Source organism: Mustela erminea, chromosome 20 (genome assembly GCF_009829155.1).
Source record: "Mustela erminea isolate mMusErm1 chromosome 20, mMusErm1.Pri, whole genome shotgun sequence".
NCBI lineage: Eukaryota > Metazoa > Chordata > Mammalia > Carnivora > Mustelidae > Mustela > Mustela erminea.
In genome coordinates, this window is record NC_045633.1 from 33924116 (window position 1) to 33946483 (window position 22368).

Sequence of the window (22368 nt, forward strand, 5' to 3'; positions counted from 1 at the left end):
GGGCTGAGGCATCACGGGGGTTCCTGGATACAAAGGGATGGGGCAGGGACCACACCAGCCAAGGTGAATGTCGAAGTCACATTGTAGACAGCATGTCGAACCGGAGAGGCAGCCAGTGCTGGACGTACAGTGTGCAGGTTTGCCCTCTGACCCCACAGTCCGTTCCCCACCCTCCCTCCCTCCCAAGGAATACACCCATACCCCAGACCCCCAGATCCTTGTCTGCCACCTTGCAAGGGGAGAAGAAGACAGGGCGGCCGTTCCAGGCAGAGGATCAGCCTCAGACAGAGGGCTTGGCCTAGCACAGTTTGGGGTTCCTCAGGGATGGGCCGCAGACCCACATCAGTGTGAGGAACGGGCTGGTGGGGGGGTGGGGGGGTGACTCGGCAGGTGTGTGAGACCCTCCCACTCAGAATGGAAGACGGTGAGAGCCAGATTAGGACGGTGGTCCTGGGACAGGCAAGAGTGGTAGGGTCTCTCTGAAGACTGGCAGGAGGGGTGGGGGGGGGCAACAGCTAGGGAGATGTGGGGCCCATGGGAGGGACCTGGGTGATCAGGAGCCCAGAGAGGCCGAGTGAGGTCACGGCGCTCTGCACTCTGAGCTCCGGGAGGACAGAGGACAACAGAGGACAGTTGTGTGTGTCTCCTCGTGTCCTGGGTCCTGCCCAGCATCTAGCCTAGAACAGGGGCTCAATCAGGACTCCTTGGATGAGGGACAGAATGAACCAGAACCTAGATTGGATTGACTAGCACACAAGGAGGGCTGATCCTGAGTCAGGAGAGAGAAGCTGGAGGAACGGAAGGACAGCTGGTGGCACATTCAGAACGGGGAAGGGAGTGGGAAACAGGATGCCGGGGGATTCCGGGGATGTAAGGAGGAAGGCGCATACCAGGGTGGTGGTGTGGGGGCCAGGCACCCGGTTCGCCGGAAAGGGGAGCCCACAGCTCCAGCAGCAAGGACGGGGAAGGGGCCCTAAGGCTGGAGAACACGATTCAAGGGGACTCCAGCTGTGAGTCCTTCTCAGGGACATTGGCAGCTGGTCCTCGCACAAAGGCCCAGGGTCACCAGGGTTGCCAGTGGTGTGTGGTGGAAGGACCGGGCCCAAGAAGGGGCACCGGGAACAGGTCTCTGTAATGTCCAGATCGAGCGAGGAGGTTAAATATGGCCAGAGGGGGGCGCCCAAGGAACTGACCGACTCTTGACATTCGGGAGCCGGGGTGGTGAGCCTTGCCCACAGGAGCGGGCAGCCCGGAGCCCGGAGGCGGGCAGAGGAGGATTTCTGTCTTCAGAGCCCAAAGTGTTCTCCGTGGAACTGATTCCTCCCTTGACATCTGCACCTTTCCGGTTGCCACGAGTTCCATCCACTCCAGGCAGGCCGCGCTGGGGAAAAGATAATGATACCGATGATGATGCATAATAGTTTTTCCTGACTTTGGGGCCACAAAGCATAATGTTTTCCGACCTCCAGGATTGTTTCATGATGTTTCCCTAACGTCAATATGAAAATGGGTTTGTCTTCCCTGAGCTCCCAGTGGCAGGTGTGGGAAGTGGCCCGAGGACAGAGGGAAGCATGGGTGAGGGCTGGCGGCTGTCACGCTGGGTCTCGCAGCAGGGCCAGCGAGCATCTTTAGAAGAATGTCCCAGAACACGAATTGTTAGGGCCGAGCCCTGCCTGGCTCCCAGGTGTGGGACGGAGCCTTTCCCTCTGATGGCAGGTAGTGGCTGTTCTCTGCTGGAGCTGGTCAGGGGCTCTGTGGGCACCGACACGGCCCCGGAGAAGGGTGTTCGTGCTGCCTGAACAGAGCCGTGAAGCCTGCGGCCGGCTTGCCTGCTGTCAGCCTGAGATGCTCTGTCCTGATGTCATTCCTCTTTCCAGAATCCCAGGTTCCCGGGCAACCTTCAGATGAGCGACCGGCAGCTGGATGAGGCTGGAGAGAGCGACGTTAACAACTTGTGAGTGGCTGTGGACCCAGCGGGGAAGCAGGCTCCACATTGCCCCTCTAGCTGGGGTCACACGGGGCCTGGTGGCAAGGGCAGTGGCTGGGCTGTCGGTGCTTCAGCCAGAGGGGGTGTGACCCTTTGCCTTCACCACCCCGCAGGGCACCTGCCCTCCCCTCTGCCACTGTCCCTGTGGAAGTCACCCTACATGATCTTCACATGGCCTTAAGACCCACGTGGGTGAGGGCTAAGGTTTGGGCGTGTCGCAGTGGGTGGGTGTGTGTGCGTGCGTTCGCGCGCTCACGCGCATGTGCCCTGGGGACGGAGTCAGCGACACAGAGCAGGGCGGAGGGGACTGAGGAGGGGCTGGCCTCAGGCTTTGGAACAGAACCTCTCCCTCCTCTGCCGTCCAGTTTCCAGCTAACAGTGGAGATGTTTGACTACCTGGAGTGTGAACTTAATCTCTTCCAAACTGGTGAGTCTCTCCCTCCCATCTGGCCCAGGCTCTCATGGGAATTGCCTAATTCCAAGCTTTATTCCCGGGTTGGACCAGCCGTCTTAGCCCCCTTCTCCCTCCAAGGTTGGGCCGCACAGGCCAGGAGACGGCAATGTCCCCACCCTATCCCCGCCCCCCCTCCTCGTCCCTGGCGCGGGGAGGGGCAGGAGCTCGTGGGTGCTTCCAGAGTCGGTGATTGCATTCTGAGCGAACAACCAGGCTGCCCACCCTGCAGGCCTCCCAGAGCCCAGAGGCGGGCCTGACCTCTTTGATAACCTTTGGACGGTGACCCCAGCGCTGGCCGGTGCTCAGTCTGCCACCAAGCTGGGCTGGCACTCGGGTCGGATGGCTCCTAAGGATGGGGGTTGCCGTGTGCCCTTTGGCCGGCAGCCAGGGTCGACCAGCTGGTCGCGTTGAGCTGTTGGCCAAGTCCATGCGAGAGGCCCACGAAGCCCCTTTCCACTAGCAAGGGGAGTTGGGCCACCCTTCCAGTCTCCCTCCGCGGAGGGTTTCGGTGTCCCCCGGCTGTCAGCCCCCAACCCTTCCCTGACGTGAATCAGGAAGGAAGCAGTCCCGTTAACTTCTCTCTGGCGTCCTCTCTTCCCACACCTGCCAGCATGGCCCTCCCTTCTCTCCCGGGGAAGAGTAGAGCCCGTTTTCTAAGCTTCAAGATGCTCCATGACAAGTGTCCAGCCAGCGCTGGGCCAGGGCAGCAAACGCCTTCGTATTTCGGCCGATCGGTTCAGTGCTGGATGTGGGAGACGATCACCAGAGCCAGCTGGGAACCGTGGTTTGTAGGGGAAAGAAGAAGATCCTTGGCCTGCTAGCGACTTCTAGAAGTCTGTTGACTTCTACAAAAGTCGATAGAGAAGTAAAAAGGAAACACCAAATAGAATCCCTACCTTAAGGTGTTCCCAGCCGAGTAAGAGAAATGGTATGGATGCATTTTTTAAAAAAAAAATTTTTAAGTTTGATTTGATTATTGTAGAGCAAGAGCACAAGCAGGAGGGGCAGAGGGAGAGAGAATATCTCTAGCAGATCCCTTGCTCAGCACGGAGCCCAACTTGGGGCTCGACCCTATAGCTCATGCGATCACGTGACCTGAGCCGAAACCAAGAGTCGAACGCTTAACCGCCTGAGCCACCCAGACGCCCGTACCTGGCTGTTCTTACAGGCGTGGATCACATGTATCATCATCACTGGATACTGAGCTCCTCCCCATCCATGAATTACTTCCCTCCGTTCGAGCCCGGTGTCTGGTACATAGCAAGTGCTCAGCAAAATTCAGGAATGTGTGCTTCGGATAAACAGCAGTGATGAAAAGATAGGGGGCCAGTGCTCGTAATCAGTATCAATATCCCACCCAATGCCGTGGGCCTGTCGGGAGCGAATCAGCCACTTTTGCTAGAGTGGAGCTACCCCAAGTCTTGGCACAAACCCCAAGATCGTTAAGTGCTGGTGGCTTTCTTGCCCCTGAGCCAGCGTGGGTTCGGAATCAAGAGCCCTCGACCACTGGTCTCCCCCACTCCCTCTTCTGTCCCCCGGTCCCCACTGTGTGCTGCCGAAACCAAGGCAGCTGGTATGGGAAAAAGTCTCTCCAGCTTCTGAGTCCTAGTCTGTGACCCTGCGAGGTTCCCACCCATCCCCTGAGGTACCCTTGGTTTTCCGCTTTGGGAAACATGAGCCAGTGACACTTCTTTCCAGCACTTGGGACAATTCTCCAAGAGTGGTCCCTGGACCAGGAGCATCAGCATCTCCTGAGAACTTGTTAGAAATGCAAAGGCCCAGGTGCCGCCCCAGACCTCCTGTATCTGAACCTCTGAGGTGTGGCCCAGCCAGCTGTGTTTTAGCAGCACGCCCCCTCCCCGGCCAGGTCTACGCTATCCGGTATGGTCGCCACTGTCCCATCGGTAGCAGTTTAATTATATTAAATTAATTACATCGCATCTATTTAAATAAGTTATAATTAAATAACCTTTAAAAGTCATGTCCTCGGTTGCACTGGCCATGTTTCAGGCACCCGGGAGCCCCATGTGACAGCCACAGTGGGGGGCTCCGGGAGACACTTATGTCTGTCGCTCGGTGTTCCCGGCTGATTCTGCTTCGCGCTCAGCTAGGAAATAACAGCGTTCGGCCCTGGCTGCATGTTAAAATCACCTGCGGGGGTTTGATACCTTCCAATGCCCCAGCCCTACCCAAGACCAATTAAAACAGAATGGGAGGAAGGGGAGTTGCAGGCAGACTTTAGAGTTTAAGTTTCTCCAGGTGATTCTAATCAGTCTCAAGGCCAGCACCGAGAACCCCCTCGGTGTTGTGGGACACGTGTGCTCTGCATGTCCCACAACACTGCCCTTGGATACGTACCAGACCTTTTTTGAGGAACGCACTCTTAGAAGCCCCTGCGTTTTACAGAAAAGCATCTGGAGGCACAGAGAGGTTGAGCAACTTGTCCACGGTCACACTGCTCTAGATGTTACCGGATGCCAAGGGGCATTCCTGGAAAGCGACAGGCAGGCCGGAGGATGGAGCCGTCTGTGATTCCTTGCCAGAGCGGAGCCCAGAGAAGCCAGTGGACTTGAGGATGGCCGCCTTGCAGTGACAGCTGCTTTTAATTTGTGTCAAAAAGAAAAGCTGCCTTTTAATTAGAACTGTTTGGGATTTTTTTTCTTTTTTCTTTTTTTTCAGCTGCCAGAGTAAGCCAGTTAACAGGGATTAGTGCAGTCAGGGAAGGCTGAACACAGCCACTCTGGGCTTTGATCCGGGGCCATCCCGAGCACTGGTTTTTCTCGATGCTGCCTGCCGTCGCGTCTCCGCAGGTGGTGGGCGGCCACTACGGGAACAAGTTCAGGTCCGGCCAGTGGTGTGCACACTGAGGGTCCACGGCCAAGCATCCGGCTGCTTGGTTAGAATAAGGGGTACGGGGTGCCCAGGGGGAGGGGCACACAGTCAGTTGAGCATCCATCTCTTGGTTTGGGCTCTACTTCTGATCTCAGGGTCCTGGGATCGAGCCCCGCGTCAGGCTCTGTGCTTTGCATGGAGTCTGCTTGAGATTCTCCTTCTGCCCCCTCCTGCTTGTCCTTTCTCCCTAAAATAAATAAATTCAAAGAAAAGGAAAGGAAAAAAAAAAACAAGGGGTCGGGGGCAGAGGGTAATGTGGAAGGGGGTCTGTGGAGCAAGACGGGGAGGGAGCAACGTGCCCCTCTGGAGCTCGAGAAGGTGGAGGACGGTGCTCCTGCTGACCTGTCCCCCAGGGACCGACGGCAGCCTTTGATCCTGACGGTTCATCCTCGGCGATCCCCCTGGGACTCTTGCACCAGTCCCCTTCTGGTGTCCCAAGACCCTGTGACAAGCCCCTAGGAAGCCAGGGCTGAATTACTCCCTCCTTCGTGTTCTGATCAGTGTTTGCCGTTTTCCCGTGTGATAGCCTTCAGGGGACTCGCCCTGTTCCCTGCCCTGCTGACCTGTCCCCCGGGGGTGTTGTAAGGGGTAGCTGCGTCCGATGACCTCGACCCCTGCCTTCTGCCGCTCCGAGAAAGTCACCTGCAGTTTCCCATCCCCCTACTGCCTGTGTCGCCTTTTCTTCCCTAGTGTTCAATTCCCTGGACATGTCGCGCTCGGTGTCCGTGACGACAGCCGGGCAGTGCCGCCTCGCCCCGCTGATCCAGGTCATCCTGGACTGCAGCCATCTGTACGATTACACCGTCAAGCTCCTCTTCAAACTCCACTCGTGTGAGTACAGTGGGCCACATCTCCTCCGGAAGGAGGATTACAGCAGAGGCTGTCCCTTCTGGGTCCTTTCTGCCGCGGCTCCCGAAGGCCCTAGAGCTCCCAGCCCCCTTGAGAGTGAAGAGCGGGGCACAAGCTTTGGTGTGCCCATGGAAGCCCCTGGCTCTCCATAGCCGTGTCCTGGGACCGTCCCGCCCCCCCCCCTCCACCTCTGGCTTCACCACGTCCCCGTCCGCCCATGTCCCGTATCCCAGGACCCACACGAATGATGATACCAGACCTGACCTGGACCCACGTGCACACGGGCAGCGGTGTCCAAAGTGTTCAACCACACAGCTTCTCTACGTGTGGACTTTGTGAGGGAATAGAAAATGTGAAACAGCTGCTCTCGTACCTAGGGGGCCGGCCCCTCCCCAGCCACAGAACCCTGGGATGTGTTCGTAGGTTCTGTGTGGGAAGCTACTGTAGAACTCTCATACTTTCGCATGCTTCCTGTTCAGGACAGTGCGTGTGGGTCCTCCTCCTGCGGGGTCTGCTGCGGGTGGGTCCAGTAGCTTCGGGGGTCTGCGTGGTGGAACCATCTCCCAGGTGAAGCTGATGTGGGTGGTTTCTGGGTCACACTCAGAGGCTTTCCCCACGAGGGATATACACGTGCAGGAATGTATCGATGATGGAGATCCGAGAAAATTCAAGACCTGAGTGCATGTTAGCAAGGCGTTACGGCCCTGGCAAAGGCACAGGGATGCATGTTGGAGGACAGGGACAAGGGATACTCTAGAACCGTGGTCTCAGAGAAGTGGGTCTGATTATCTAGCAGGGGGATGGGAAGCAGCATCACTGGGATTAATCCAGGATCATCTCAGGGAAGGGAGGTTGGAATCGGATGTTTAAGCGATAGGAAGGCTTTGGAGCAAGTGATTGCACCCAGAGGGACAGAGAGTGGACTGAACCCCAAGGGAAGAAAAACAGTTGTCCTCCTCAATATATACTTACCTGAAAATAAAGGTTTCATTTTAGAATAGTTTTAGATCTACAGAAAAGTTGTGAAGATCGCTGAGAAAGTGCCCCCATGCCCTGAACCTAGTTTCCTTTATTATTAATACCTTACACGAATACGATGCATTGTTACAACGAATGGACCAATACTGATAAATTATTTCTCAACTGAAGTCCGTACTTCATTCAGATTTCCATGGTGTTTACCCAACGTGCCATCCAGGACACCACATCACACTGACTCGTGTCTCCCTGGTCTCCTCTTGGCTGTTACCGTTTCTCGGACTTGCCCTGTTTTTCACAACTTTGACAGTTCGAGAATTGGTCGTGCTCGTGTAGAATGTCCCCTGATTTAAGTCTGCCCGATGTTTTTGCCATGACTAGGGGTAAGGACTCGAGGGAGAGAGGCCACTGAGATAAAGTGCCATCGTCACCCTCTGTATACTGGGCATTTCGAATTATGTATCATCTATTCAAAAATTCCCAAAATGTACGTTGAAGGAATAAAAACAAGAAATAAAGGGATCACTGAGTTGTGATCTGTCGTTGAGGTACGCAGCGTCACGCATTCTGGGAAGAAGGGACCTCAGAGAGCCCGCCCTGTAGGGGAGGAGGCTGGTCTAAGAGTCCTCTTGCCATTGGCCGTGACCTAGTGCACGTACATCTGGGAGAGCCACCCCTGTGCCACCTGCTGGGGGTCCGTCCTGCCGTTTGGCATCTTCCGTGGGGCACAGCTTCCAGCCCGCTGCACCCAGAATGGGTCATGCTCCGGGGACAAATGGACAGATGTGGAGGATAAAGCGCTCTTGGACTCACCACTGCCCCTTCTGGGCCCCTTTGGTCACTAGTCCCTGTCCCTGGGGCAGCTCGAGGCCAGGAATGGCCGCACCCCCTGTGGGGCTGGCCGCAAGCCCCGGCATGGATGGTCTTCTCCCTCCGGAGCTCCGCGTGGCTTACCTTCTCACCCTTCCCAATTCCCTCCTCACCCTTTCCCAATTTCTTCCAGGTCTCCCAGCCGACACCCTGCAAGGCCACCGGGACCGCTTCATGGAGCAATTCACCAAGTAAGTGGCTTGAGGGAGAGAATCAAAGGCTGTGAACACCCAGATCTGTGTGCCTGGCTGGCTGAGCCTTGCCTCTGAATTCCGGTCTCACGCTCCCCATGATCTGTCTCCAACTGAGCACTGGGTTTTCCTCCCCCGGACTTTTTCTCCCAGTTGTGTCGTCGATTGACCGTCCAGCTCTTGGTTTTGGTTGTGATGATGGGGCTGTGGGATGGAGCCCCTCGGTGGGCTCAGCGCTCGGCGGGGAGTCTGCTTGAGAGTCTCTCTCCCTCTCCCGCTCCGCTCATGAGCTCACTGTCTCTCTCTAAAAATCAGTACATAAACAAAAAAAACCACAAGATTTTTTCTCCCTGGCCTTTCCTCTCTCAGTAAATGCTACCACGTGCGTTGAGGCCAGCGATCTGGAACTGTCTTCCCCACTCACGTCCAGTCCACTGGCACATGTTCTGCTCGTTTATCTTGGTTCTGATCGTAGCTGGCATCTCTTGGGCTACCGTCGTTTTGTGCCCGGACCCTCCAATATGGCAGATGCCCGGGGCTTCCACTCCTGCCCCCTGAAACCCCGTCCCCCATCCCAGCCGTTAGAACAACCTTGTAAAGACGTCATTCCCTTGGTCAGACGGTGGCTTCCGATCACACTGATAATCAAATCCAAGCTCTTCTCCGTGGTCTACAAGGTCCCGCTTGCCGTCTCTGACCTCGTCTTTAGGGCTTAGGGTGTTTCTGCCGCACAGGGGTCCTTTTCAGTTCCTGGAACGTTCTCAGCTCATTTCTCCGTCAGGGCCTGCCTTAGCGTCTGCGTTCCGTCGCTTCGGCCGGCCCTTCTCCCAGCCTGGTGTGAGACAGAGAACCCAGGTGCCGAGAAGGGTGCTGGGGCTCTCTTTGACCCTCTTGTGTTGCTCTTACTTTCTTCAGCCCTAACAACAGAGAAAAAGCCAAACCGCCAACCCCCCAAGCTCAGACTTCTCTTGCTGGTTCCCGGGCAGCAGTCAGAGGCCAAGTTCAGGGTTGTGCTAACCGCCCGGTTTGCTTATTCCGTTTGAAAAGCCTTATATGTTTATTCTATAATAAATGACTTATTAAATCCTAGGAGACAGGCCCTGGGGCTGATTTCCTGGAATGGTAAATTCCAGTAGCTTATGAAAGCAACGCAGCCTATTACCGTTGGCTCCAGCCCAGAAACCGGGGGGGCTGGGTGGTCAGGTGATTTTATTTTCTTTCATTTTTTTCTAGCTTATAAAAACCTCTCCCATGAGCGGCTCCCTCACTTTCTCATTGGCACGGTCCTGGCGGCTCTCTGAGGCCTCAGTGTCCCCGAATTTGGGGAAAGCGCCAATGACCTCAGAGGGACAGTCCCAACTTGGGATTGGAAGGGCTGGCATGAGACCCCAGGGGTTCAGTGTATTGGGCTGAGCTGGAGGAGACTGTGTGTTGCCGGGAGAGGGCACAGAGACCCACAATCCTCCTTCCTCTCAGGAAGTCTGTCCGGTGCTCTCTGCTGCCTCGGCCTTCCATGTTTTGATTCCAAATGGGGACCCGAGGAGGAGAGGGAAATGTGCTTTCTTTGTTTCCCTAGCCTCCAGGATGGGGACACAGTAGAAATGGATCGCTTTTCTCCAGCGAGGTCCTGATGAGTTAATTCGAGTTAATGCCTCTGTGTGTGGTGCTGTGGCGAACCCAGCTCAGGGGGACTTAGTCTCTGCATTCTAGAAGCGTCTAGTCTAACTGGGGAGATAACACAGAGATCCAGAACAAAGGGATCTCTCTCAGGAATGAAGTTCCCTTCCCCATTCCTGTGGTTAGGACAGTGAATGTATTTTCTAAGCCCAACGTTCCCGGGAAGACACCCGATTCTACAGAGATGCTAAAGTTGTTCTAAGGTGACCCTCTCTTCCAGAGGGTTTTGCCCTTTGACTACCTCTTTCTCATCACCACATAAGCAAGCCCAGGCTACAGATAACCTCTCCCTGCAGCATCACAATTGAATCCCAGCGCCATGGAGGTCATCTCCTTGACAGCCCGCGCCTTTGGGCTGGGCAGGCAGCAGAACTGCTGGGGAAGGGTTGGGGGCGCTGCACTGTCCCCGACCCCGGCCCCCAGCACCCCTCAGGCCCTTCTCCATCCCCAGGTTGAAAGATCTGTTCTACCGCTCCAGCAACCTCCAGTACTTCAAACGGCTCATTCAGACCCCTCAGCTGCCGGAGGTAAGGGCGCCCAGCCCCGCGGTGGGAGCTGCTGGGTCCTGGGTGCTCTCAGATCTCAGGGACGGGCGGGCCTGGTGGGTGACACAGTGTGAGGGTGTGTCCTCCGTCTTCAGAACCCACCCAACTTCCTGCGGGCCTCTGCGCTGTCGGAACACATCAGCCCTGTGGTGGTCATCCCGGCTGAGGCCTCGTCCCCAGACAGCGAGCCCGTCCTGGAGAAGGATGACCTCGTGGACATGGACACCTCCCAGCAGGTGAGGAGCACCTGACTGGAACCTGAGGGTTAGGGTCATAGCAGGGGGCGAACCCCGCGTGCAGCCCCCCGAGCTGCCCCGTATGTGCAGGGGAGAAGACGGGAGAGGCTGACAGAGACCCTTTGGCCATCACCGAGCTGGACCATTCTTTTTCTTCTTCTTCTTTTTTTTTTTTTTTAATATTTTATTTATTTGACAGACAGAGAATACAAGTAGGCAGAGAGGCAGTCAGAGAGAGGAGGAAGCAGGCTCCCTGCTCGATGTGGGGCTCGATCACCCTAGGATCATGACCTGAGCCCAAGGCAGAGGCTTTAACCCACTGAGCCACCCAGGCGCCCCTGGATTGTTCTTCTAACCCAAGCGCTAGCCTAGACTCGGACCCTGCCCTGTGGTCTCTAGGAGGGACCCCAGGTGGACATGAACCCAGTTAAGAAAGGGTCCCCTTTTTCTACATCTAACTCCTCTGACCCCCGCACAGAAGTCTCTAGACCTTTTAACTTTGTCCGCACTCCTTTCCGGTCACCGCAGAGTTTATTCGACAACAAGTTTGATGACATCTTTGGCAGCTCGTTCAGCAGCGACCCCTTCAATTTCAACAGTCAGAATGGCGTGAACAAGGACGAGAAGTGAGTCTGGGCTGGGCGCTGGCAGGCAGGGCAGAAACTATGTGAAGCCGGGGGTCCCTCTGGCCACCCTCAATCAGGGCGGGATGCTTAGCGACACGTGGGTGTTGTAGAGAAGTGTCACGACCCTGAAATATCGGCCCCTGGAATCCCAGAGGGAGATGAGATGAGGCTGAGCTAACCCGGGGGTGTTAGATTCGGATCTGGTAACGCGGAGGGACTTAGCGTAAAATTGATGGAATTTCAAAGAACTTTCCCCATGTTAACACCAGCTCTCAACTTCCTCCCCTGCTCTCCCAGCTCGCATTTAGAAGGACAGGGATGGAAGGAAAGCGCAGTGGAAGCAAACTTGTTCTCCTTCTGTTCCCAGGGATCACGTAATCGGTCAGCTGTATAGAGACATCAGCGAGCTGAAGGCACAGCTGGAGAACATGAAGACGGAGGTATGAGTCGGGCCCTGATCTGGTTCTGGGCTTCGCCGTGACGTGACACGTTCACGGGAAACTCGCTTGGCAGAGACACTTGTCAGACCCCATTTTAAGGTGGGGGGTGCAAAATAGAAATGCAAATAGAAATGCGAAAGCCAGAAGGACCTGGTCCTCCCGCAGTCTTGGAGGTGCTGCATTTCCGTCATTCCTACCTTGACAACGGCTTCTGAGCCAGTCCCCGTGTCCCTGTGGTACTTGGAGAGAACCACGATCGCCAGCTGGCTTTGAAGCCAATGGTGAGAAAGGCCTCTTCCCCTCCCATGGCGATGGGAAGGTCTGGTGGCTGTTTGCAGGGTCTGGGGCGATAAACAGGACTGCCCCTCAGACCCACGGCTGGCCGGAGGCTTCGCTCACAGGGACAGGCAAACATCGCCTCCTCCCCCATGCCAGCTTGTCCAGGATTGCTCCCAGGCCACTCTAACAGACCGGAGCTCCCCTGTTGTCACCCTTTGTTGGCCGGGTGGCCTGGAATGACCAGAAGCCTCCACTCCTGTGAGGCTCGGTCATGGGCTTGTAGGCACACGTGGGTATTTATTGGATCGGTCCTGAAAACTGGGAGGACCCACTTCTCCTGCCCAGCCCAGCCCAGAGGCAGGGTGCTGGGGCTCACCGCTGAGTGTGTCCCGCAGAGCCAGCGGGCCGTGTTACAGCTGAAGGGCCGGGTCAGCGAGCTGGAGGCCGAGCTGGCGGAGCAGCGACACCTGCGGCAGCAGGCGGCTGACGACAGCGAGTTCCTCCGGGCCGAGCTGGACGAGCTCAAGAAGAAGCGAGAAGACACGGAGAAGGCCCAGCGGAGCCTGACGGAGATAGAAAGTGAGTCCGTTAGGCTGGGGTGGGAGCCCCAGAGTCACGCGAGGCTCATGGGGAAGGATGGGGCTGGGCGGCAGAGCCTCAGCCCCGCGTCCGTCCAGAAGAACCATCTAGAAGGACCTTGGTGTCACCAGTCAGAGGGGTGGGTGGGAGCCCACACAGGGGAGAGCCCCACGGGCTCAGAATGTGGGGACAGGAACCAGGAGGTGACAGTAGGGTGCCTGTCTGGGGGAAGGGGTGTCCGAAGGAGAGCTGGCCTAAAGCCAAAACACACCAAGTGTGCAGAGCTCGGGAGGCGTGAATCTGTGCTGCGATCTGAATCTGGGGGTGGGGTGGGGGGCTTTTTTTTTTAAGACAACTGCCCATAGGATTTTTAAGGGCGAAGAGGGTGTCTGCATTTGTGAAAAGAAAGAAGGGTGTCCTAGGGACTCTGGCTTATGGGAAGGCAGGCACAGGGACCCAGCAGGGGTAGGCTGCTCACCTTGGCTCTGGACCACACAGGGAGAGCCCAGGCCAACGAACAGCGGTACAGCAAGCTGAAGGAGAAGTACAGCGAGCTGGTACAGAACCACGCTGACCTGCTGCGGAAGGTAGGGCACCGCGCCAGAGGCAGCTCCGTGCCTCTGCCAGTTCCGAGCGAGGCACCCTCCTCTCAGGAAAACCACTGCTTTGTCAGGCTTACTGGCCTTCCATTTCTCGACTTTCAAAGCCAGCCCCCATTGGACTATCCCCCACCTTTATTATTCTTTTATTTTATCTATTCATTTATTTTTGAGATCGATCTCAGCATTGTGAGATCGAGCGGGGTCAGAGGGAGGGAGAGAATCCCAAGCAGGTTCCATGCCCAGCGCAGAGCCCGATGTAGGGCTCGATCTCACAATGCTGAGATCATGACCCGAGCCAAAAATCAAGACCCGACTGAGCCACCCAGTCGCCCCTATTCTTTGAATACTTGAGCATCGAGCGTCTGAAGATGACAGCTCTCTTCTGGCTTCTCCCTGGGTAGAAACGTGATTTCTCTGTCCAGCGGTCTGAACGCTGCCCTTTGTTCTGGAAGGGGGGGAAAGGTTGTCCCTGAGCTGCGCAGCCCGAGATGAGCCAGTACGAGATACTGTTCTATCCCTACAGAATGCGGAGGTGACCAAACAGGTGTCCGTGGCCAGGCAAGCCCAGGCGGATTTGGAACGAGAGAAGAAAGAGCTCGAGGACTCCTTCCAGCGCATCAGCGACCAGGCGCAGCGGAAGGTGAGCAGAAGGAGGAGAGCACGAGGGGTTAGAGGCCTGGCGCCATGACAGGGCACCACGAACACCTGGGGCCGAGAGAGCACCCACGAGTCGGTGGGGGTCGGCAGGCAGGTCCATTGCAGTAGGACACGCCGGAGGGAGGAAACTAAGTGCCTTACACTTAAGAGTCGGGGCTTGCTGTAATTCAGCAAGTAGGAAATAATTCAGAGTAGGAAATAAGAGTCTATTTCCTAGAAGTAAAAGTTTCATGAAGCAATACTCCTCCTTTCTCTGTGGATGCATTTGGATTTTTCTTTTTTTGCTCTGTTTATTTCATTTTTTAATTTTTTAATTAAAAAAACAATTTTTTTTAAGACTCTATTTATTTGAGAGAGGTAGAGTAGGCAGAGCGGCAGGCAGAAGGAGAGGGAGAGGCAGGCTCCCCGCTGAGCAGGGAGCCAGATGCGAGGCTCGACCCCAACACCCTGAGATCATGACCTGAGCCAAAGGCAGACGCTTAACCCACTGAGCCACCCAGGCGCCCCTTAATTTTTTTATTTTTTAAAGATCTAATTTTACGAAGGTTCGGAGGAGGGGCTGAGGGAGGGAGAGTCTTAAGCAGACGCCGCGCTGAACACAGAACCCCATGCCAGGCTCGATCTCACAACCCTGAGATCACGACTTGAGCCGAAACCAAGAGTCAGATGCTTAACCAACTTGGTGCCACCCAGGTGCTCCTGTTTATTTCATTTTTTTTTTAAATGTTAGCCCTGAATGCTAATGGGTTGCAACCTGCTCTTTGAAAAATAGACTTATGAGAGAAATAAAAAGAAGAGTAGTTTCAAGATGGTAAGATTCAGCATCACACCCGGTGTTGGGATGTCTGAATTAAAGATCCAGTTCTCGGGGCGCCTGGGTGGCTCATTCATTAAACATCTGTCTTCAGCTCAGGTCGTGATCTTGGGGTCCTGGAATGGAGCCCTGCATCAGGCTCCCTGCTTGGTGGGAAGCCGGCTTCTTCCTCTTCCACTCCCCGTGCTTGTGTTCCCTCTCTCGCTGTGTCTGTCAGATAAATAAGTCAAAAAATTTAAAAAAGATCCAGTTCTGTATCAATTAAATTCAATTTAAAATATAAAAAACACTTTTCTATCTATTAAAAAAAAAAAATCTTGTTCTACTGTAATCAGTATTATAAGCGGAAGCATGACATTTAGGAAATGTCCCTGAAATTCTCCCTTCGACCTTCCCACTTAGTCAGAAGAAAACCTTCTGGAACATTCTGGATTCTTGCCTCTTCCCACCCACTTTTGGTCGGATGCATCCAACCTTGCATACAAGAGGGTACACAAATCTCCCATTGATAACTTGGGGACTATTTTGAAGATTTTATTTTTAAGCCGTCTCTACAGCCAACATGGGGCTTGAACTCGTGACCCCAAGATCAAGAGTTGTACGCTCTGACGACTGAGCCAGCCAGGCTCCCTGATAGCTTAGGGATTTTTGTATGTGTTTTTCCCTGGCAACCACCACCCAGACAAGAGTGCTCCTGGGTTTTTTTTGTCTTTCAGACGCAAGAACAGATGGAAGTACTAGAGAGCTTGAAGCAAGAACTTGCCACCAGCAAACAGGAACTCCACATCGTCCAAGGCAGTCTGGAAACTTCTGCCCAGGTGAGCATCACGTTCCTTCCCGCATTTTGTTCCCGTCGTGCTCAGCGTGTGCCTGGGGGAAGTGAAGGTGGAGACCTAGAGATACCGCCTCTGGTTCCGTGTAGCCTGCTGGCGGGTCCGCACTCCTGGGAAGTGGACCATTTATTTCTTGCTCTTGAACCCTGCCGACATTGCAGTCAGAGGCAAAGTGGGCCGCCCAGATCGCTGAGCTGGAGAAGGAGCGGAGCAGCTTGGCGCACGCCGTGGCCCGGCGGGAGGAGGAATTAGCGGCCCTGCAGGAGCAGCTGGACCACACCCAGGGGGAACTGTCCCTCGCAAAGGCAAGTAACCGATGCTGCCCTCCTTGTTAGCGGTAGCTTGGGTTAAGGATGTGAGGAATCCCAGCTGTGTGGAGGTGGATGCTGCTTGAAGGCTCGCGATGGGGTCTGTGTCTGATTCTCACCTCCCTGGGCCACTTCCAGGAATCAGCGGGCCAGCTCGCCAAGGACCAGAGGAGAACGCTGCTGGCGGAGGCAAGGAAGGCCGCGGAGCAGGTGGTCCAGGACGCCCTGCGGCAGCTGGAGGAGCCGCCTCTGATCAGCTGTGCCGGCTCTGCAGGTACCTGCCCCTTGCCCGCCCGTACACGCCAACTCAGCGGTCAGTGCTGTCGTCAAATCCCACGTGACACTGAGCTCGGGGGTTCTTTGCCTGCTGCACAGCGATGCCCAGGCTCCATGCTAAGATCTGTTCAGCCAGAAGCTCAGCCTGGGCGGTAGAACTTTCTAAAGCCCCCGGGGGTGATACCACGGCTCTATGCAGCGGGTCACGCTGATGAAACTCTCACTGGGAGCAGAGCCCTGATAGCGAGTGTAAGCACAGGGGGAGGGAGAACCGACAGCCCTGCTGCTCTCTGAACAGAACGTGGCCTGAACGACAAGGTGGTTGCTCGGGAGCCTCGGGGCCACACGGGGAGCTGTGAACGTGGCGGGGCAGGAACGCAGAATTCCCACCGTCCGTGCATGCACAGGCCCACTCTGCCTGTTCCGGAGTCCTAAGGGCATGCGGGTGGGGCAGCGGGCAGAGCCAGAGCAGCTCTTGGGTGAGAGAAGTGGCCTCAGATGTGGCAGGACAGCCAGGCTCGAGACACCAGTGGAGTCACGGATACAGCTCCGAAAGGGCCCCCTGAGGACAAGCAGGGGGAAGGAAACGCTGAGAGCTGACTTTCCTTATCAAATAGAAACGTCTGCGGGACGCCGGGGTGGTTCAGTGGGTTGAGTGTCCGACTCTTGATCTCGGCGCAGGTCATGGTCTCAGGGCCTTGGGATCGAACCCCCGGTCAGGCTCTGTGCTCAGCAGAGAGTTGGCTTGAGATTTTTCTGTCTCCCCACTTCCTCTGCCCCTCCCCCTGCCTGCACACATGAACACTCTCTCCCTCAGATAATCTTTGGGGGAGAAAAAAAAAAGAAACGTCTCCATTTGGGGACGTCCACGGCAAGGCCTGCTCTGATTCAGCAGGGAACCCATCTGTGGGGGAACACAGCGGTCTCAGAGGAAGGAGCTCACTGAGTACCCAGTTTTCTGAGGGAGTGCCAGGAAACGGGGCAGCCGTGGGCAGATTCTGAGGAGAGACTTTGTGAGCTGGGCTTAGACATGAGCCAGTGGAACGGAAGAACCGGGGGGTTGGGGGGGCGGGTCACACACACAGCTGACGCTACCAAGCGCGCATATGCCAACCGCCGTGGTAAGCGCTCCACACGCCTCAGCCCAGTGACTCCTCACTACGGTGCCGTGAGGGGGCCCCGTGACTCTGTTTCCACCTGAGGAAACAGGCGTGGACAGCCTGACGGAGTTGAGGGTCTGGGCTCAACACTGACAAGAGTCTGAGGTCCTTGAAAGACGTATCGGGAAGGCCCGGATTGGATTTGGGCAGGCGGTCCTGAGAAGGGAGAGGCTTACTCTGGGCTGCGGATGTGGTTGCCCCGGCTCTTGGCTAAGGGACCAGATGGGCAGCTTTTGAGGTCCTGTACGAGCGCAGTCAACCCTCTTCCCTCCGCCCCCCACCTTAGGGCAACTCCTGCAGGGCCCAGGCCACTCGAGAGGGGCTCCTCCGTCACGTGCCCCCCCCACCCCCCCCGGGGAGAAAGCGGGTCTGACAACTCCGACTCTGACTTGGCCCTGTCTCCCCCCTCACAGATCACCTTCTCTCCAAGGTCAAGTCTGTTTCCAGCTGCCTCGAGCGCCTGGAAGAGAGCTGGAGGTGCTATCTGGCCTGCCCAGAAGGTAAGAAAGGTGGCAACAGGGTCTGTTGCTTGGTGACAGCTGGGTCACGCTCAGAAATGCTGGCATGTGGAAGTAGCGACGGGTTCCTCCGCACCAAGACAGGGGTCTCTATATAACTGGTTGAGCAGGGAAGGACGTAGGGAGGTAACACAGCCCTCAGCAGCCCCCTTTAAACTCCCGGCAGCTATCAGTGGGCTCCTCCACTCGGTCACCCTCCTTGCCCACCTGACCGGGGACACCATGGCTTACGTGAGCACCACCTGCCTTCGAGCCCCGCCGGAACCCGCCGACCGTAAGTACTGGGGCCGGGAGGCCGGGCTGGGCAGCAGGGGAGGTCAGAGGCCTTCAGAAATCCTGGTCGTTGCATCTCCAGTGCTGACCGAGGCCTGCAAACAGTTTGGCAAAGAAACCCTCCTCTACTTGGCTTTCCTGGAGGAGGAAGGAACGCTGGAGAATGACAGCACTGCCATGAGGAGCTGCCTTACCAAGATCGCCACCATTGCCGAGGTAGGAGCCGAGTTACTACCGGGGACAGGTACAGTTACTACCGGGGACAGCTAGTGAGTGCTGGTGATCGGCCTGGGACTCTGTGAGGTCCTAAGTCGGTACATCCCGCACTTTGCACTTGACTCAGAGAAGGGAGAGCTGGCACGGAAAAATCTGACCCCTGAACGACTTTCCGGTTATATGTCATGCGTTCCCCGTGTGCTGAGAACCTGCTGTGTGTCTGTCACTGTGCTAAGCGGTATCAAAGAAGGATAAGCATAGTTTCTCTGTTTTCCAAGATTTGTATCTGGTTGAGCAGGTTAATACCTACTGTGCGAGAACAGGGTATTTATTGATTTAATAAAGATGCAGTGAGGACGTCGTACATCATGGGAAGTGTGTTGGATGTAGTTGTACAGGGACAAGTAAGACATGGTCTCTATGGGAAAGGAAAATAAGAGAATCACCCATTTCTGTACAGTGGGATGAGAGCAGTGATCAGCCGTATTTTAAGAGTTCAGTACAAGGCGTTTACTTAATTCCAAAAATGGGTCATGATATTAAGTCCAGGGAATGAAGAGATGAGGGCCAGAGTTCAGATTTTCATCCTCCCTCATCTGAACTCTTTTAATAGCCTTCTGATTAGTTTTTCTGCCTCTGGCCTCTTCTTTCTCTGATCTCTTCCAAAAACAGAGATCTGATTATGATTCTTCATTTGATAACCAAAGTCAAATGATGTAACGTGATGCCCAAGGACTGTCACAGTCTGGCCCTTACTCATCTTCCTGGGTCCCTCTCACCCACCACCTATACCTTGCGGTGTTGGTGGCTAGCGCTACAGTGTACCTGCCTACCTGTCTCTTTCCCCCATGAGTCCTTAAAGACAGAGCCCATGCCTTTTTCACGTTGTCCCCTTGGTCCCTGGCATGATATCTGGCAAAGCCCATAAAAAGATCAGATGGCGAGGAAGGTTCATACTGGGGAGAAGTGGGCAACGAGGTAGGGAATCATGAAGGAAGACTACGGATAACGGTGAATTGCTAACCTTTCTTTCACCGGAACGACGTGATCCTGGTGGTATTTTAGTGTTAAATAAATTGCTAGGGAGCGTTACTCCTTTTGCTGGAGATATAGAGCATCGTCTCCAGGGCGGTGCAGAACTGAATCTCCGTACACACACGCAAAGTGTGTAAGAGACTATGAGATGGAGATAGAAGTTAATTTTACAAAGCAAAGTGTGAGAGGGAGATCCTGGGCAGGTTTCCTTTCTGGCAATAGGACTGACCAGATGTTTAGAAGCTCATCCCAGGACAGGACGTGGAAAATGCTTAATAAAATTTGGGGAGAAAAAAATGATAATTGAATCTGAATTGGCTGAAAACTAAGGGAATTCTGAGAATCAGAAACCAAAAGGATGCAGGAGCTAGTGTGTTTTCCATCTCTTGGCCTAGAGCTTGGATTATAACGGACCACACATACAGAGGACAGTCAGAAATAAAACCTAGACCCAAGTAGGGTCAAAGTTTGGAATGCAGAGACTTCCTTCCCAAAACAGAACTTGGAAAGGTCACATCCTGAGTGAACTCTGTTGGAGAGATCCTGTCTCAACCTTGGTTATGGAGGCGGGGAAAGGAGGCAGTATGGCCACCTAGGGAATTTCTAACTACAACCATCTATTGGTGGCTTCAGGGTCCAATTCTACTACCTGTATGGCCTGGAAAAGACCAAACGGAAAATTAAAGTAGTCAGGTAGTTAGGGGCCCAGGTATCTGGCAGACACAGATCCAAATGGTCTCTGAAGGTGTATACTTTGACTCTAAATCCCAAGGAACTTTCAAAGGTAAAGTCCCAAGGCACTTAAGTTCACCATAAATGCGTCCAATATATTAAAGAATTTTTAAAAAGGTATTAAGGGTGGCAGAGGAGTAGATATTTTCAAAAGTAACCAGATATATTCGAAAAACAACCACCAAACTTCTAGAAATGAAAACTACATTGAAAGTCACGACTTAGTATACAGATCCAACAGCAGGTTAAAACAAAGCTGAAGAAAGAATTAGTGAACTGGATGATAGAACTGAAGGAATTATCATAGACTGTGGACCGGATTTTATGAGTTGGAGTATAGAAGTTAGATGTAGAATGTTTAATCGGGGTTCCAGGTGAAGATAATAGAAAAGTGATGTCCTTTTCCCCGCTAAGTAACATTTTTAGTTCTGTGTGTTACAGACTTTTATCTGCACGTGCTTTTTCCAGCATTCTGTGTTTGAGTTTCTTCCATGCAGATGTGCTCATTTTCACTGCTCTGTAGCGTTCTGTCGCACAATTACCTCTCAAGTTCTACTTCTCTGATGTAGTATCTGTTCATATTTATTTACACATCTATGATAGAGCTATAGGTCTATTGTTGATGGACGCTTGGGTTCTTTCCAGTTTGGGGCTATCACAGATGTGCTGTATGGTCACTCTGGGGCCTACCTCCTGATGTAAGAGTTTCCCTGGGGATAGAATTACCACATTATAGGGTGATTCCCACACATGGACTACTGAGGGAAGGAGCAGTTCTAGGAAAATGCATACAGTAGGATTCCTTTTAATTAAAAACCACAACAGGGTGCCTGGGTGGCTCAGTGGGTTAATTAGCATCTGACTCTTGGTTTCAACTCAGGTCATGATCTGAGGGTCATGAGATTGAACCCCAAGTCAGGTTCTGCAGTCAGTGTGGAGTCTGCTTAACTATTAAATAAATAAAGTCTTTAAAATAAATATCAAAACATACGTACTTAACATTATAGGTGGTTTTTTTTTTTTTAAGATTTTATTTATTTATTTATTTGACAGATCACAAGCAGGCAGAGAGAGAGGAGGAAGCAGGCTCCCTGCTGAGCAGAGAGCCCAATGCAGGGCTCGATCCCAGGACCCTGGGATCATGACCTGAGCCGAAAGCAGATGCTTAACCAGCTGAACCACCCAGGCACCCCATAAATAAATCTTAAAATAAAATACCTCCCAAGCCACAAATACAATATATTGTGCAACTGTGGGGCAGGATCCAAGCAGCTACAACTGAGTGGCCTTGTAGGCTTAGGCAGGGATGGCTTTCTGGAAGGAGGGGAGTAGAATGTGAGGTTCTGGGGTTCACGCAGTGGCAAGTTCCAGACAAGGCCTGCACAAGAGACCCCTTCGTGGATTCCAGAAATGTGTTACGTGATAGGGCCCTCCTCTCCTGCCTTCTGCCACGGGAGAACAAAGAGATCAAAGGGTCATTGCAGCATTTGTGATGCTGTTCCCAGGAGCTCCTGCCCAGAGGCCTGGACATCAAACAGGAGGAGCTGGGGGACCTGGTGGACAAGGAGATGGCTGCCACGTCCGCTGCCATCGAAACTGCTACGGCCAGAATCGAGGTATGGAAGCGTCTGGCAGTCTCCCAAAGCCAGGCTTCTGCAGCTTCCTTGTGGGGACATTGCCCATTGGATGTCTCTGACTTGTTCATGAAGGCTCCCAAGGCCCCCTCTGAGCCCAGCCGAAATCCAAATTCCCCAGGATCCCCCAGGGATTAAAAAGTGAGAAATCCAAATTCCCCAGGATCCCCCAGGGATTAAAAAGTGAGAAGACCCTCCCCTACTTTGGTGTTGGTTCATCCGGCGTCACTTGGGGATAGGTTGGTCCACGAAGCTCCGTTTCTGCATGATGGGGCAGTGGTAATAGGACATGCCTTGGAGGGGTGTGGTAAGAGTTAAAGGATTTAATGCACATTTATCTTCGTGGCGGGCACCCGTGCAGTCAGCAGACATGGTTGTCCTGGGGAAGAGCTGAGTGGGTGGCACTGGAGAGGTCCCAGAGCGTTCCTGGAGGAAGACTCAGTCTGCTCCCTTGGTCAAGTACCAGCCAGGGGGACCTGGGAACGGCTGCCCCCCTCCCCCCCACCGCCGCCCTTCACTGGCAGGGTGCCACAGCTCTCAGAATTCTGTGCACACGTCAGCCTATGATGGACACTCACGGACAATAGAGTCAGCCTGCCGGGGCTGCTTCCCACAGAAGAGATCAGAAGTCTGGATTCTTTTCCCAACTCACCAGGATGTGTGTGGATGGCCCCTTCTGGATTTGAGTTTCTCAACTGCCCCAGGAT

The 22368-nt window shown here is 54.3% G+C and overlaps 1 protein-coding gene across 2 annotated transcripts in view; it reads left to right on the forward strand.

Moving 5' to 3' along the window:
- HIP1 (huntingtin interacting protein 1) overlaps window positions 1-22368 on the forward strand; it is a 137350-nt gene that overhangs the window by 103483 nt on the left and 11499 nt on the right. For both annotated transcript variants that reach the window (XM_032327016.1, XM_032327017.1), the window contains exons 6-23: window positions 1878-1954; window positions 2353-2414; window positions 6024-6164; window positions 8164-8221; window positions 10350-10425; window positions 10539-10679; window positions 11208-11305; window positions 11673-11745; window positions 12420-12603; window positions 13102-13190; window positions 13729-13845; window positions 15393-15494; window positions 15671-15814; window positions 15956-16091; window positions 17667-17753; window positions 17938-18045; window positions 18127-18260; window positions 21533-21643. In XM_032327016.1, coding sequence (XP_032182907.1) covers window positions 1878-1954; window positions 2353-2414; window positions 6024-6164; window positions 8164-8221; window positions 10350-10425; window positions 10539-10679; window positions 11208-11305; window positions 11673-11745; window positions 12420-12603; window positions 13102-13190; window positions 13729-13845; window positions 15393-15494; window positions 15671-15814; window positions 15956-16091; window positions 17667-17753; window positions 17938-18045; window positions 18127-18260; window positions 21533-21643 — 1938 coding nt within the window. The remainder of the gene's footprint in view (window positions 1-1877; window positions 1955-2352; window positions 2415-6023; window positions 6165-8163; window positions 8222-10349; window positions 10426-10538; window positions 10680-11207; window positions 11306-11672; window positions 11746-12419; window positions 12604-13101; window positions 13191-13728; window positions 13846-15392; window positions 15495-15670; window positions 15815-15955; window positions 16092-17666; window positions 17754-17937; window positions 18046-18126; window positions 18261-21532; window positions 21644-22368) is intronic.